Raw genomic sequence first — 16110 nt, forward strand, 5'->3', positions numbered from 1 at the left:
AATTCTGACCGATGCAGATCCGTGGCCCCCAACCAAATGGGAGGAATGCACTTGGATCGCTGGATGCCTTGGAGATTCCCTCAGCAAACCTCTCCGGCCTGAACTCATGCACATCGGTTCCCCATATACCCGGGTCATGGTGAATGAGCAGCACTGGCATCTCGATGACCACTCCAGCAGGGTATGTGATGCCTCCGATTTCCATCTCCTTGTATGTTTTCCGGATTAATGCAATGGCTGGCGGGTACAGCCGAAGGACCTCATATAGAATCATAGTGACATGTACCATAGATTGTTAAGGATTTAATACCTGTTGTTGCATAAAAAATCATGTAATCTCAATTTGCACTCACTGTTTTGAGCCTGCTAAAACTGTCGTACTTAGGTTGGTTCTTCCCAAATAGACCAAGGACCTCCTCCCTTGCACGATCCTGCCACTCAGGGTGCATACTCAGCAGTATCACTGTCCATGTGAGCAGTATCGATGTCGTCTCTGTCCCTGCAAAATAGAACATTTTGCATTCCTCTGTCACCTCTTTGATAGTCATTCCACTGTTGCCATCGGTTTCCCTCATGTTTGACTCAAGCATTATGCTTAGTAAATCATCTTTGGTGTTTTTCCCTCGTTGCATAGCTTGCATTCTTTTACCAATTAGACCTCGTAGAATGGATTCGATCTCATTGTTAATTTGATGCATCCTTCTGTTGTTTTTGGTAGGCAAGGACCTGCAAGTTGTGATGCGCACTTATCAGTACTGATGAATTAGAAGTATATACTAAATGAGTATTTTAGAATCTCGTGATAGCTCAGCGTTTAAGACAACAGTACACCTGCAACTCTTGTCATCAATTAATTAATTAACGATGGATGTGTTACTGACCTCTTGTACTCCTAATAATAAAGACTACTCCCTCCGTCCCAGTTCACAGGACTTGTGCGTGTTACTAGGTCGTAAATTTGACAATGATAATACAAGATATATATTACAAAATATATATCATTAAAAAGCACACGTGGTCTATTTTCTAATGATATAATTTTTATGTTGTACAACTAATATTATGTTGGCCAAATTGAGAATCTAGGGATACGTGTAAACCCTATAAACTGGGACGGAGGTAGTATAATTTTTTTTTCTCGAACACACGCCTAGGCGTGCATCATTATATATTAGAGAAAACCGCTGAGAAGGCGGGAGCATACAGGGTTGTAGCAAAGCTACGAAAAAACTGAAAGGTAGTATAAAATTTTATGCTATGTAAGAGAAGTGGTTTGACTTGGTATGATTCCCAGAACTGATATTAACTCACAAGTAGCCAGGAATGAAGATCATCTTAATGCTGGCCAAGATGCGGTCGGCCTGCTCAGACTGCAGCTCGAAAATCCTTTTTCCTTCAAGGTAGCTGCTGCCAAATGCGGTGCGTGAAATGTGTTGGTTGATCTGTCAGGTTCGACAGTCATTTTCAGTTAACAGAGAAAAGTCAAAACTTAACGTTAAAGGGATGGGCCCACTGGACCAACGTCCAGGGCTTGATCTGTACGTGACCTGTTCTCGTATGTAACAAACGCACTCTGATCGGGGGTGCCAAAACCAACTCGATGGTTTTGGTCCCCTGTTGCGCTGTGCCATATAAAGGGGGGAAGTCTGGCAGAGATCGATACCCAAGTTAACGACCTAAACATCTGCTTCCCCCACATCCCAAAACTCTACCGATCTAGAGTGGCCAGAAGCAACGGGAAGACTGGAACCTCGCCGTGCTGTCCCAGGGCAGTGCAGGTGGCGCCCGGAGGGGATCAGGAGGATCTCCCGATCGTCATCGACCACAAGTTCGTCATCAACACCGCCACACCAAGCCTGCCTCACGCAGGCGTCGATGGGATCGTCAATGCCCCGTAATGCATCCCTAAACCCTCTCTGAATATGATCATTAGGTGTTCTAGTTGCTACTTTTCGCGATCTTGTGCTGCAGCAGTCGTTTTAGGTCTAACAATGGTATCAGAGCCAGGTTCTGCAAGCACTAGAACCCTAATGGTGATCTGAGATCACGTTTTTGTATAAAGATCATGTTTTTTAGGCAGTTTATGTAGCGATCTCATGATGTTTTTAGCCCATGTCCATGCATGATTAGAGTTTGGGGACTCACCTTACGCCGCCGGGTCGTTGCCTCTCCCTTCGGGGCCCGCCGGAGCAGCGATAGCTCCGGCGAGGGCAAGGATCCCGCGCCGCCGCTCTCTCCCGACGGAGGAGCGCGGATGGACGCGCGGTAACGCGCGGAATGGCTGCCGGCCTCGCCGGTGAGCGCCCCCCCTCGCAGACGGATACGGCGCCAGTAGCCACGCTCGACGGAGGAGCGCGCCGGACATGGTCCGTCGCACGCGGCCCGGGCGCGCGCCGCCACCGCGCCGGCATGATGAAGGGCGCCTCGGGCCGCCGGGCGTGGCCGCCTCGCGCGCCTCGGGCCGCCGGGCGTGGCCGCCTCGCGCGCCTCCGGCCGCCGGGCGTGGACGCCTCGCGCGCCTCTCGCCGCCGGACTTGGCCGCGTCGGTGCGGCAAGGGGAGGGGGGCGGCGCCGCCGCCGGCGTCGTCTCTATCTCTCTCTGTCGCGGAAATATCGGGGGGAGAAGAAGAAATGAACTAGGGTTTCGGCCGGCTTCGTAGGTTTTGTTCTGGCCGCGAGGGATCTCGGCCGTCCGATCGATCGGACGGTCCAGATTGCTGCGGGAAGGGGAAGCCGGGCCGGGGGTCCTATTGGGCTCAATCTGAAGATGGGCTTCGACCCAGGTTGTCGACAGTCCATGAAGTTTTGGGCTGCTGAACGTTTTTCTGTCACTGTTTCTGTTTTTTCAGTGCATATAAATGATTATTAAGTTGATGTTTTAATGTTTTTGCACTGTTTTGGACAGAAATTAAATTGTCTAAATTAATATGATCAGCAAACATGCTATTTGCTCTGGACAGAAATGAACCAACGAGATTTTTTGTTGAGAGTATTTAGTATGTTTTCAATGTTGAATTATCAAATTAAGCATCACATATGTTATTCCTTAAATGATTTAAAGTTGATGTTTATTTTGAGAATGTCATGACTGCAAAAAATAATTCTGACCAACGTTGTATTATTTCTGCAAGTCAACTCCCTAATGTTGTTCTAATTCGTGTCATTTCTGCCCAACGGTGTTTGACATAGAATAAGAAATTTATGGCATGTTTGTTTTATATGCATGCAATTTTACTAATGAATGTCCATGTCAAATTTCAGCTTCCGCTGCGATGCGTTATGATGCTGTCGAGCAGTTGACCGGCAGCAACTTTCCTCGTTGGAAGAACTCCATTGAGCTATGTTTGGCTTTCAACGAGTTTGATTATGCCTTAAGGGAGGATAAGCCCGTGGCGCCAGTTGCTGGAGCTACGGGGTATGATGAACTAAAGAAAACTTATGACTCCAAGATGGAGAAGTGGGACAAATCCAATCACGTTGCAATGCTCGTGATGAATTCTTCCATTTCACCTGAGATTATTGGGGCTCTCCCCAAGAAAGATACTGCTAAGGAATTTATGGAAGCCCTGGAGGAGCAATTCAAAGGCTCTGAAAAGGTTTATGCTCATGAGCTTTTTCACAAGCTACTTGGCAAGTATAAAAATGATGGTGATGTTAGGGGACACATACTGAGAATGATAAATGCTTCAAATAAACTGAAGCACCTAAAGTGTGAGCTCAGTGACAACCTCCTTATCATCATGATCTTGGAGTCCCTCCCTGAAGAGTTCGATCAGTTCAAGATCAACTACAATTCCATGAAGGAGAAATGGACACTTGCTGAGATATCCCCTAGGATTGTCCAGGAAGAAGAAAGAATGATGAGGCAGAACAAGGATCAGGCTTTTCATGTTGGCTCCTCAAAGAGAAAGCATGACGGGTCAGGCCCTTCAAAGTCGCCAAAGAAAACCTTCAAGAAGGAAATGCCAAAGTTTAAAGGAAAGGAAAAGGAAAAGGATAATGGACAGTCTTCAGAGCCTACTGATAATGTGTGTTTCTTTTGTAAGAAGGAAGGCCATTACAGGAAGGACTGTCATGAATACCTCAAGTGGATGATGAAGAAAGGTACAGATGAAATCACTTTTGTTGATGAAATGTTATATACTGATTTCTCTTGTACATCATGGTGGATTGATTCAGGTGCAACTGCTCACGTTGCTAATTCTATGCAGGGATTAAATTTGATCCAAACCGTAACAAGCGGGGCAAGACGACTTAGAGTTGCAAATGGAGTTGAAGTTGATGTTGAAGCTGTTGGGTCACTCACCTTGGAGCTCCACACCGGCTTTCACCTTCATTTAAATAATGTTCTTTATGTACCTACTTTAAGTAGGAATTTGATTTCAGTTTCTTGTCTCGATGATAACATGTTTGAGTGCAAGTTTGGTAACAAACAATTTGTTTTAAATTATTGTAATAAAGATGTTGGCCTCGGTGTCAGACGAGGCAAACTATATATGTTATCTATGAATGATTATGTTTTGCATGTGAGTAATGTTTCAAATGTTGAGAAGAAATGGAAGGGTACTAGTACTTCTTCGAAATTGTGGCACTGTCGTTTAGGCCACATTTCGAGGGGGAGAATGGAAAGACTTATTAAAAATAATGTACTCCTCCCATTAGACTTCTCTGATGCGGACAAATGTGTTGATTGCATCAAAGGTAAATATGCAAAAACAATTAAGAAAGGAGCGGTAAGAGCCACGAGTGTCCTCGAACTCATACATACTGACATATGCGGACCTCTTAATGTTAAGTCTATAGATGGTTTTGATTCGTTCATCACCTTCACAGACGACTTTTCCCGTTATGGGTACATTTACCCTATACGTGATCGATCGGAAGCTCTGGACAAATTTAAAGTGTTCAAAGCCGAAGTTGAGAACCAACTGAATGCAAAAATTAAAGTTGTACGATCTGATCGCGGGGGAGAGTATTACGGTAGGCACGCTCCTTATGGGCAAATTCCAGGACCTTTTGCTAAGTTCCTAGCTGAGAATGGAATTGTTGCCCATTATTCAATGCCTGGTGAACCTCAACAAAATGGTGTGGCTGAGCGTCGCAATCGCACGCTTTTGGATATGGTGCGTAGCATGCTCAGTCATGCAAGTTTGCCGGTAAGCCTATGGATGGAGGCATTGAAGACGGCTGCACATATTTTAAATCTTGCTCCCACTAAGTCAGCACCAAACACACCTCACGAGATGTGGACGGGAAAGAAACCGAGCTTGAACTATTTACGTGTGTGGGGCTGTCCTGCTGAAGCCAGAATTTTCAATCCACAACTTAAGAAGTTAGACCCAAAAACGGTTAGTTGTTTCTTCGTCGGATACCCGCACAGGGGAAAGGGATATCGTTTCTATTGCCCCGGTCATACCACTAAGTACGTGGAGACCCGGCAAGCGGTATTTTTTGAGGATAATGAAGTTAATGAAATAAGGAAGATCGATCTTGAGGAAAAGCGGGTGTGTGCTCCATCCCCGATTATCCAAAAGGTTGTTCTACCAATGCATAGGAGAATCACTTCTCATGTTGAGGCTGAACCTCACAGTTCTGGTCCTCAACCTGATGGTGATCCTGAAACTAATGATAACGGAAATCCAGAAGGTGAAGAAAATCACCAGTCGGGTAATGAAGAAGATCCTCATAATGATGATGCCCCTCCACCACCATCGCCTGTGAGAAGATCACATCGAGAAAGAAGAAAAGCCATCTCAGATGATTATATCACCTACATGAGTGAGGATGTAGATGATATAGGAAAGGTGGAGGATCCAACCTCATACAAGGAGGCCATTAAGAGTTTGAATTCGTCTAAGTGGCAAATCGCCATGGAAGACGAGTTGAAATCTATGAGCTCAAATGATGTTTGGGACCTAGTAGAAGTTCCTAATGATGCCAAAAGAGTAGGTTGCAAATGGATCTACAAAACTAAGTACGACCCCAAAGGGAACATCGAAAGGTTCAAAGCTAGACTTGTGGCAAAAGGTTTCACACAGAGAGAAGGAATCGATTATAATGAGACTTTCTCTCCTGTGTCATCTAAAGATTCTTTTAGGATCGTCATGGCTCTGGTAGCTCATTTCGACCTAGAATTGCATCAAATGGACGTTAAGACGGCATTTCTAAATGGTGACCTTGATGAAGACGTATACATGACTCAGCCGGAAGGTTTTGTTGTGGAAGGAAAGGAACATTTAGCATGTCATCTGAAGAAATCCATCTATGGCTTGAAGCAAGCTTCAAGACAGTGGTACCTCAAGTTCGATAAGATTATTAGAACTTTTGGTTTTACTGAAAATGTTAAGGACAACTGCATTTATGTTAAGTTTAAGGGCAGTAGGTTCACAATATTAGTCCTGTATGTGGATGACATATTATTGGCCTGCAGTGATAAGGATATGCTGCACGAGACCAAGAATTTTCTGTCTTCCAATTTTGATATGAAAGATCTCGGTGAAGCTTCATATGTCCTCGGCATTGAGATTCATCGAGATAGGTCTAAAGGTGTGTTGGGACTATCACAAAAGGCATACTTTGAGCGAGTACTAAAGAAATTCAATATGCATAAGTGCTCTGGCTCACCTGCCCCAGTAGTCAAGGGCGATAAGTTTGGGACATTTCAATGTCCGAGAAACCAAATTGAAACTGATCAGATGAAGTCGGTTCCTTATGCTTCAGTTGTCGGAAGCATCATGTATGCACAAGTTTGTACACGCCCTGACTTGGCTTTTATAACCGGGATGCTTGGCAGATTCCAATCAAATCCAGGACTAGACCACTGGAAGGCCGCAAAGAAAGTCTTGCGTTATATGCAAGAGACAAAAGGGTATATGCTTACGTACAGAAGGTCTGATAACCTACAAGTTGTTGGTTATTCAGATTCTGATCATGCCGGTTGTGTGGATAGTAAGAAATCCACGTCAGGTTATGTATTCACACTTGCCGGAGGAGCTATATCGTGGAAAAGCTCCAAACAAACTATAGTTGCTTCATCTACGATGCAAGCAGAGTTTATAGCATGTTATGAGGCCACTGGGCAGGCTGTATGGCTAAAGAATTTCATTCCCGGACTTAAAGTGGTCGACAGCATTTCAAAACCACTTCTATTGTACTGCGATAATGAACCCGCAGTTTTCTATGCGAATAACAACAAGTCAAGTGATGCTGCCAAACACATTGACATTAAGTATCATGTTGTGATGCATAGGATCCAGGATCAAACAACTAAGGTTAAGCATATAAGTACGACTCGTATGCTTGCGGATCCGCTAACGAAAGGCTTACCACCCAGAATTTTTCGTGAGCATGTTGTCGGCATGGGATTACTGGAAGCCTTATGATTATGGAATAAAGGGACCATAATAAGAACCACTCCCAATAAGTATTATGTTATCCATTTCAAGATAGGCTGGTATGCCATAAGTGTTGAGGTTCAATAGCATTTCATTGGTTGTTGTAACACCTCACTTTGGTTTATTATTCCTATGGAGAATGGGCAAATGATGTTAAACCTAACGATCAAGGGGGAGAATGTTGGTTGATCTGTCAGGTTCGACAGTCATTTTCAGTTAACAGAGAAAAGTCAAAACTTAACGTTAAAGGGATGGGCCCACTGGACCAACGTCCAGGGCTTGATCTGTACGTGACCTGTTCTCGTATGTAACAAACGCACCCTGATCGGGGGTGCCAAAACCAACTCGATGGTTTTGGTCCCCTGTTGCGCTGTGCCATATAAAGGGGGGAAGTCTGGCAGAGATCGATACCCAAGTTAACGACCTAAACATCTGCTTCCCCCACATCCCAAAACTCTACCGATCTAGAGTGGTCAGAAGCAACGGGAAGACTGGAACCTCGCCGTGCTGTCCCAGGGCAGTGCAGGTGGCGCCCGGAGGGGATCAGGAGGATCTCCCGATCGTCATCGACCACAAGTTCGTCATCAACACCGCCACACCAAGCCTGCCTCACGCAGGCGTCGATGGGATCGTCAATGCCCCGTAATGCATCCCTAAACCCTCTCTGAATATGATCATTAGGTGTTCTAGTTGCTACTTTTCGCGATCTTGTGCTGCAGCAGTCGTTTTAGGTCTAACAAAATGGCATCTCCGGCCAGGCTATGGAACTCTGGGCAGACATCAACCTCCCACCAACCGTCGGAACCAAGGGATGCTGCCCATTTGGTTACAAGCTCTTCGCAGCAGGATGAGAACGCCGGCAGCATGAGCTAGAAATTAGGCCACGCAATGCCATAAATAGACTGAAATTTTACTAACGATAGAACTATCATAAATAGACTGAAATTGGTTCTATGCATGTTCAGATTAATTCCACTTACTTTGAGCTTCTCCACATGGAATGCTGGGTTGAGGATCCTCCTGTGCTTGACCCATTTCTCGCCTTCGTAGGTGGCCACGCCCTCGGCGAGCAGCCTGGACAGCTTCGGAAATTGGAGCTTCTCAAAGTGGCCGGACTTGCTGGACATCACTTGCCTGGTCAGCTCAGCGTCAGTGATGGTCACCATGGGTATCGGGCCGAACCAGGAGATGCACGTCTTGCCGTGCTCCCGGACGGCGTTGTGGAGGAAAGGCACGACGTTGGGGACGATGTCGTGGCAGCGCAGCGGCATTGGTGGCTCCTTGTTTTTCCGCCCGTAGTCATCCATCAGGTTGCCAATGAGGAAGCGGTATGGCCTGCCACGGAGGCCCTGGGCACGCAGCACCCTCTCAAGCCGCCGTGGCCGCCACCACAGCCGGTCGAGGAGCCAGGCAGCCTGCCATAGAAACAACAGGCCAGCGAGACTGCATATCAAGAAGGTCCATGGCGACATGGCTGGGCTCAGGAAGGCTGGAAAAGACATTCGAGACAAATAGGAGAAGAAAGGCTGAAAGACGATGGCAGCTGCAAGTGGACCTTGTGTTGGATGGATATGGTATTTGACTATTTGGCGGCGACGCCATTTATAGATGCTAGTGCCACCGGCAAAGGATCACAAAAATCGCTTGAGCCCAATTATTTTAAGGATCCCTGCAGCGCAGCTAGATATGTGGCCTGTGGTCAGATCGGTCAGCCTTGGCAAGTTCATCGAACACTCCTACCTTCCCGCAGTGGCGGCGCTGGGGGTATGTATTCACATGAATACCCAAATTTTTTGGCAAAACAAATTTTATACTATGACAACATGTCCATAGCCTCGTACTGCCCAATATGCCAGCCCACGCAGAAGAACTCCCGTCTTGTCTCTTCTCGCTTGAGTGCGCTCGAACCCTCTCCGCCTCTGGCTCCCACGCGCACAGATAGCGGCAGGCGGCGCGGCACTACAATAGCCTAGCGATTGCGGCGGTGCCCGCAGCGAACTAGCGACAACGGCCGCGGCCGGCGGGTAGCAGACATCAGCCAAGCAGGCAGTCGATTGAGGGTGTGTCCAGTGGAGCAGGCGACCTCAGGTGGCGACGGCAACGCAGAACGCACTGAACCTAATTATCTGAACGCAGCGGCCGACCAGGTGCTCTTGAGTCTTCACTTCTTCAGCTCTAGCACTAGCTGTTAGCAGACTAGTAGAATAATAATTTAGCTATTTGGCGTACTAACCTAGCACTATCAGATCGAATTTCCTAAATCCAACTATGCAAGCTCCTAATTTTTTTTACAATGAATACCCAGCATCTGTTTTCTAGCGCCGCCACTGCCTTCCCGTAAGGAACTTGACGGCTAAGAAACTATTAACGGGATCTCTGATTGGTCAAACTTTGAACCTGAGTTGCACACCCAGCATCCACCATGTGCTGGTGTTTCATTGCTGCTTCGTGCTGTTTGTGCTAGTTCAGAAATTCACTCTGCTTCGGTGACCTTCATCTTCCGGCATCATGCCATGAACCAGTTGCACAGAGTAACCGGACACTTTGATCATTACTTGAAAGATTACTCGGACTTACGATGAACTAGCTTATGTGTTTGGATTATGCATGGGCGACGTTTGTGTGATACCCTTTCTAAAAGCGTCGTTTTTTAGAACCTCTTCTTGTTGTTGAGTGATGGTGGATTGGTGGTTGATGTTGGCGTATATTGCTCACGTCTTTGGTTCCTTGAGCATGAATTTTTGGGTATTCTTCTTTTTTTGTTTCTTTTCTGATAATTTTGGTGTGTGCTTCCTTGATATCTCGATCAGATCTTAATGTCGTGTTACAGAGGTCAGGTGTATTGCCTCTTTTGTCAAAAAAATAAACTAACACACTGGTCCTGTTTGATTAGTGAGGCAAGTTCATGACGCTGTCTCGACTTGGACATGCGGGGTGAAGATTTGAACAAGCTTGGATGTATCTCTGCCCATCCATGAATACTGAGGGAGATTATAGTCATCTGGATTGCTTTAATAGATGAAAAAAAAGATAACCAGGCAGTTTCATACGTAGCTAATTATTCTAGGGGCTTGGTCAATTTGGATGACAAGAAATCTGAAGATAATTTGTGGCATTCACCCAGATCTTTATAGGTACAGATCCATTTTTAAAAATAAGTTAAAATGGCTGAAATACAGAGCAAAAAAGAAACAAGTATGACCTGTCGGCCTATCTAGGTAGGTAGCTTCATCTGAACTTTATTTTATACTAGCAGGCGGTGGCGCGGCGCACGCCGCGCCCGTGACTTGTTGAGCTTGAATTAGTGCTAATCATTTAAACACTGGAAAATGTAATACTGTCACGAAGTAAGCGTCAGCGGCTGGCAACGACCGAGAGGAAACAACGGACCCACCGACCGCTGTCCTCACTCCTCTCTCTCTCTCAGCTCACTCTGCTCACAGCCCATCCTCCCCACCTCGATTCCGGCGAGCCCTGGTTGCCGCCCGCTGTCGGCACCACCTTCGGATGGCGGCGCTCCCCTTCCCACTCTTTCTCATACTCTGAGCGACCCACTTTCCTGCCTTCGGTCCTCGAATCGCCACCGCTGCAGCCATGGGGATCCCGCGCCTCCGAGCCTTCCCGGTGGACGACGACGCGGACTCCCGCTTGGACCAGTGGCCGTCCACACCTCTGGATGGAGTTGATGTGGATCCGGCGGCAGTTCTCCCGCCAAAGCAACAGCATGGTTAGTCTCGCTCCCCATCCCGCATTGTTTCGGCCGTGCCTCTGCTCCTCGCGCCGTATCGTTTCAAGAAATAATATTCGTGTTCAGTATGATAGCTTGATAAGTTCTACTCCAACTCGTGAAAAAGCTAGTAATTTCACAGCGTTTCCAATTCGTATGGTAATATGGTATAGGTGGGCCAGCAGGTCTTGGTGTCGGATCAGCAGGCGCTGAACGCTTTCCAGGATGAGCTTCCCATCCAACTTGGCCGAGCCGCATTCGACGGAGCAGATCAACCTGTTGATGAGGATCCGGTGCCAGCTCTCGCACCCCAGCAGCAGGCAGGTCAGTCTCGATTCCGTCCTGTCATCATGTGCATCCATCCCATTTATCACCTGAACATTATCAAGTTCATTTCATGAGGTGCGTGTTTGGGATAAGGATCAGGTTTAAATCATTTACTTATTTGTTTTGCCCTGTTGCTGTGTCAATTTTATATTGCGTTTAGTTTCATGCTGCTCGGAATATGCTTTTAGTGAGATCTTGAATAGGAATGTTTTAGTAAACATGTAGGCCAGATATTTCTTCCAGCATCTGATTTGTGGTTTCAAAGGTTAATTTAGATTGTACTGAATATTGGGAGTGACGATTCAGTCAATTGGACTTGGACATGATTAAATTGATGTTCGTGTGCTTGAATGTGTGTGCTTATTACTAAATCAGTTATCCTTAGGCAATTCATGTTTTCTGAAGCGCCGCCCATCAGAACTGTTGTATAAACATGGCAAAGAAAATGAACATGCCGTGTATTTGTTGTGTTATTTACTGAAGTCATCCCTTACATGCTCCTTTGTTTCATTCCAATGGCTTATTATAGTGACTTCCGAGCTGGGGAGTTGATGGATTTCCTTAGTAAATAACTGAATGTACACATGGTCATGTCCTATGATTCACTTAAAGGGTGCTACTACTGAATTAGACGAATGATGTTACATAAAAATGATGATTCATAGGCTTAATTAGCTGTTACATGACCATGTAATAATTACTTCTTTGTACTGCCACTTTGAGTTGCATAAAAATGGAAATGTATATGCATAAAAAAGAGAAACCTAGACCTGAAAATTAAATGCTTATACCGAAATATGAAGCCAGTCAGGAGTGCCATATAACTACTGTAGAAAGAAATAAAAAATAACCTTGCACTAAAATAGCTGTACAAAAATTGGCCATGAAGTACATTGAATGTAGATAAGAAGATTTCACGGAAAATATTATATGAGAAAATACACACTGTTGCAAGAACATTTAGTACCTATAACCATACATTTTAGCTAGGTAACAAAGTGAGTTGTAAAACTGTAAGCTTGAAAAGGAAATTTCTATTGCAAAATGCAGTATCAACAATCCATTAGAGCTGTAAAATAGGAACAAAGACCCATGATCGGTAACTTCATAGTAAAGATAATCTTCCAGTAGTTCCATGATAGAGGTTGCCTTGGTGAATCTCTAGTGCTCCCTGGCCTGTGCCACAAAGTTCAGGTGCTTGTTTGTTTGTTTGAAGCGTTGGTGAGACTCGTCTGGCTCTCTAGATTAAGCTATTGCGATTGCTGCAATGAAAATAGAGAAAATGCATGGAATATTCTTCTTGCTTGGAAAACAGCGTAAATATAACCTAGCACATCATGATTGTGTTCTTGCTTGGAAAACACCCAGCTGCTGCACATGACATGGAAAATTACCCCCATATGCTAGAACAACATAGGAATTCATGAGTCCCAGGTCATCATGTTCATGGTAGCCTACAATTTGGGAGCCTGGACTCAGGAGTCGGAATCAAAAAATGTTGGGAGGCCATCATGCTCATGCTAGAACAAAATAGGAATTCATGAGTCCCAGGCCATGTTCTCAATCATGCACCCTGAAGTAGGGATTCGTGTGACAAACTTGTTTTCATGATTGTCCAAGCAAAAAACGGTGGCTCCAAAGAAATATTCTCCATCATACTGTCAAAAATAAACACAATCTGAAGTATAGCACCATATTACCAAATTATGATGATCATGCAGCAAACAAAGATAATGATGGAATTACATATACCTTTATCAACAAACTGGTTTTACCGGTACAAAACAGGAGGTGTTATGCAACGAAAAATTCAGTGAACCAATAACAATCTATTGGTTACAGCAAGATACCCAGTTAGAGAAAGAAACTGAGTTAGAGTAGAAGTGTACCTCTATATTTTTTCTCTTCTCGTTCTTCTTGAATTACTGGTTCTTCCTGAATTCCTGTGGCCAGATCAGCCAACATGAAAGAAAAAAAAAGAAAACTTCCAATTGAGAACTCTCCTGCAACCATGGCCCCTCCCTTGTGTTGTTTGATTGAGAGATTGAGATATAGAAAAGGCTCACCAACATATTGAGATACACAGAGGGAAGGCTCACCATGAGAATGGCGATGCATCAAGCAGGGTTGCATACGAAAGAGAGCAACACCCGGCGTCGGCTCCTCCTAAATTGCTCCCAAACTGTGCCTCCTCAGGATGGAGAGTTTCCGAGGTCCTCTCCATGCCAGCAGTAGGGAAGGAGAGATGTACGTCGCCATCATCAGCATGTTGGCTTCGACAACGCGGCGGAGGCGAATGGCGAACTGGAGCAGGGTCTTGCGCCCCAGGATGTCGTGCCGGTCGATGATGGCCGAGAAAGCCCGTGCACGCGCCCCCGCAGCGATGGAGTGGGCGCCGGCGTTATTTTTTCTTCACGGAGGGGTGAACCCAGCTAGGGCATAAGTCCGATGGCGAGCCCGTGGCTGGCTGCTGCAGCAGTCGGAGCCGGCCATCGTCGGGGTCATGGGGCGGGAACCGTCCCCGCAATCGCCACCACAGTGGACGTGCTGCTCCGAATTCCGGTTTGATTGAGAGATTGAGATATAGAAAAGGCTCACCAACATATTGAGATACACAGAGGGAAGGCTCACCATGAGAATGGCGATGCATCAAGCAGGGTTGCATACGAAAGAGAGCAACACCCGGCGTCGGCTCCTCCTAAATTGCTCCCAAACTGTGCCTCCTCAGGATGGAGAGTTTCCGAGGTCCTCTCCATGCCAGCAGTAGGGAAGGAGAGATGTACGTCGCCGTCATCAGCATGTTGGCTTCGACAACGCGGCGGAGGCGAATGGCGAACTGGAGCAGGGTCTTGCGCCCCAGGATGTCGTGCCGGTCGATGATGGCCGAGAAAGCCCGTGCACGCGCCCCCGCAGCGATGGAGTGGGCGCCGGCGTTATTTTTTCTTCACGGAGGGGTGAACCCAGCTAGGGCATAAGTCCGATGGCGAGCCCGAGGCTGGCTGCTGCAGCAGTCGGAGCCGGCCATCGTCGGGGTCATGGGGCGGGAACCGTCCCCGCAATCGCCACCACAGTGGACGTGCTGCTCCGAATTCCATATCCTCACATAGTTCCCGGCGTCAGCCTCGTCCTCCTCCACCGTCCTCCACGGCAGCAAAGGAGGTCTTCACCTACTGCCGCTGCAACCCTGGCGGCTCGCCAGTGCCATGGATCTGCTCGCCACCGATGTGCCACAACAACGTTTTTGTGAAGGAGAAGATGGGAGCGGGCGATTGCGATGGGGAGGAAGAGAGGGAAAAAGAGACGTGGTCGGTTTGGGTTGCCGATATCTCTGGTTTGCAGCGCATCGTGAAGGTTCGTGCTTTTTATCTGTCAAACTAAGCGGTGAAGGTGGGCCAGCAGCACCGCCTTGACCAAGAAAACTTGGGAACCTCAATTACCGGGAGCAACCGCATCACATCTGCAGGAAAGAAGGAGAGAAACCGGTAACCGGTGGTCCATCAGGATAGAAAAAAGGAAACAGAAAGTAAACTTGCGTTGGACCAGGTAAGAAAGAGAAGAAGAGGGCGTACGTGTCTCTAGCTAATTGGAGATAAATAGCTCGTGAACAGTAGCCAAGGCAAGGGGAGCGCTCTAAATCAACTAACTTTTATATAGGGTATAATACAAAATCAATAAAGATATGCAGCTGAGTCCTACTGCTTTCCATTTTTTTTTTCGAAATGGGAGCATAGCCCCAGCCTCTGCATCAATTGATGCACACAGCTTTCTTTATTAAATCAAGTTCAAAGTATGCGGTAATTTAAACGATTACAATCATGGATCGGCCAACGTCGATACATGGATCAACCATAAGAAAATGAGACACATAAAGAAACTATCCATTTGATAATCTGTTAATGTGTCGCCATCCGATAACCTGGAAAAAGCGATCTGAGCAACCGTCAACAAAGGTTGCATCCAAGCCATGTGCTCATTGCTCCTCCGGGAGAAGGAACGCCCATAAGTGAATCCAAGTGCGCAGCTACTTGAATAACCTGCAAGAAATTAGTAGATTTTTGTTTATTAAAGACCATGTCATTTCGACTTGTCCAAATGGACCAACATAAAGCTGCAATACCAATACGTATGCGAGCTTTATCACATTTGCTAACTCCATTTAACCAGTTACCAAACATATTATTAATACTAGTTGGCGCGGGTATATTAAAAGCAAAATACACCATACGCCAAACAATCTTTGCAAACGGACAATTGAGAAACAAATGATCAACGGTCTCGTTCGAGTCACAGAAACAACATTTTAGACAGCCACTCCAATTTCGCTTTGCCAAATTGTCCTTTGTTAATAAGACTTTATTATGAAGGAACCACATAAAAATTTTGATTTTTAACGGAATTTTCATCTTCCACAAATATTTACGAAGAAATCTAGTATGCCCATTCATCAAGTCTAGATACATAGATTTAACCGTAAAAGTCCCGATTCATTCAGGTTCCATATAAATTTATCCTAGGCTCCTGTTAGAGTCACAGTGATTAATTTTTGGCACAAATCCAGCCATTCAATCCATTTGTGATCATTTAGACCCCGCCTAAAACATACATTAATGGGGGTTTGATTAAGAACCGTCGATACCATTACATTTTTATGTTGAACAATGT

The 16110-nt window shown here is 46.0% G+C and overlaps 2 protein-coding genes and 2 long non-coding RNA genes across 4 annotated transcripts; 2 read left to right on the forward strand and 2 right to left on the reverse strand.

Moving 5' to 3' along the window:
* Positions 1-257: 257 nt before the first annotated feature.
* LOC127310623 (cytochrome P450 CYP72A616-like) lies at positions 258-8988 on the reverse strand. The gene is made up of 4 exons (XM_071819578.1): positions 8375-8988; positions 8138-8263; positions 1312-1430; positions 258-726 (listed from the first exon to the last, which is right to left on the reverse strand). The coding sequence occupies exons 1-4, from the start codon at positions 8894-8896 to the stop codon at positions 339-341; spliced, it is 1155 nt and encodes a 384-aa protein (XP_071675679.1). The 5' UTR covers positions 8897-8988; the 3' UTR covers positions 258-338.
* On the forward strand, positions 3566-4535 carry LOC139830755 (uncharacterized). Its single transcript, XM_071819576.1, has 2 exons — positions 3566-4104; positions 4212-4535. Exons 1-2 carry the CDS (start codon positions 3675-3677, stop codon positions 4256-4258), a joined length of 477 nt encoding a protein of 158 aa, XP_071675677.1. The 5' UTR covers positions 3566-3674; the 3' UTR covers positions 4259-4535.
* A 1790-nt stretch (positions 8989-10778) lies between the features above and the next one.
* LOC127310633 (uncharacterized) lies at positions 10779-11779 on the forward strand. Its single transcript, XR_007857397.2, has 2 exons — positions 10779-11121; positions 11295-11779. It is a non-coding gene; the product is annotated as an uncharacterized lncRNA (long non-coding RNA).
* Positions 11780-12360: 581 nt separating this feature from the next.
* Positions 12361-14985, reverse strand: LOC127310641 (uncharacterized). Its single transcript, XR_007857398.2, has 2 exons — positions 13338-14985; positions 12361-12710 (listed from the first exon to the last, which is right to left on the reverse strand). It is a non-coding gene; the product is annotated as an uncharacterized lncRNA (long non-coding RNA).
* Positions 14986-16110: the final 1125 nt, after the last annotated feature.

This window comes from Lolium perenne, chromosome 1 (genome assembly GCF_019359855.2).
Source record: "Lolium perenne isolate Kyuss_39 chromosome 1, Kyuss_2.0, whole genome shotgun sequence".
NCBI lineage: Eukaryota > Viridiplantae > Streptophyta > Magnoliopsida > Poales > Poaceae > Lolium > Lolium perenne.

Coding starts and splice junctions, on each gene's coding strand:
- LOC127310623 (XM_071819578.1), bottom strand. CDS start 8,896: ATGTCTTTTCCAGCCTTCCTGAGCCCAGCCATGTCGCCATGGACCTTC. Junction 1,431..8,137: donor ATAGCCTGGCCGGAGATGCC/ATTTTGTTAGAC, acceptor ATCAACCAACAC/ATTTCACGCACCGCATTTGG. Junction 727..1,311: donor ATCTTCATTCCTGGCTACTT/GTGAGTTAATAT, acceptor CACAACTTGCAG/GTCCTTGCCTACCAAAAACA.
- LOC139830755 (XM_071819576.1), top strand. CDS start 3,675: ATGATAAATGCTTCAAATAAACTGAAGCACCTAAAGTGTGAGCTCAGT. Junction 4,105..4,211: donor CAAGTGGATGATGAAGAAAG/GTACAGATGAAA, acceptor AATTCTATGCAG/GGATTAAATTTGATCCAAAC.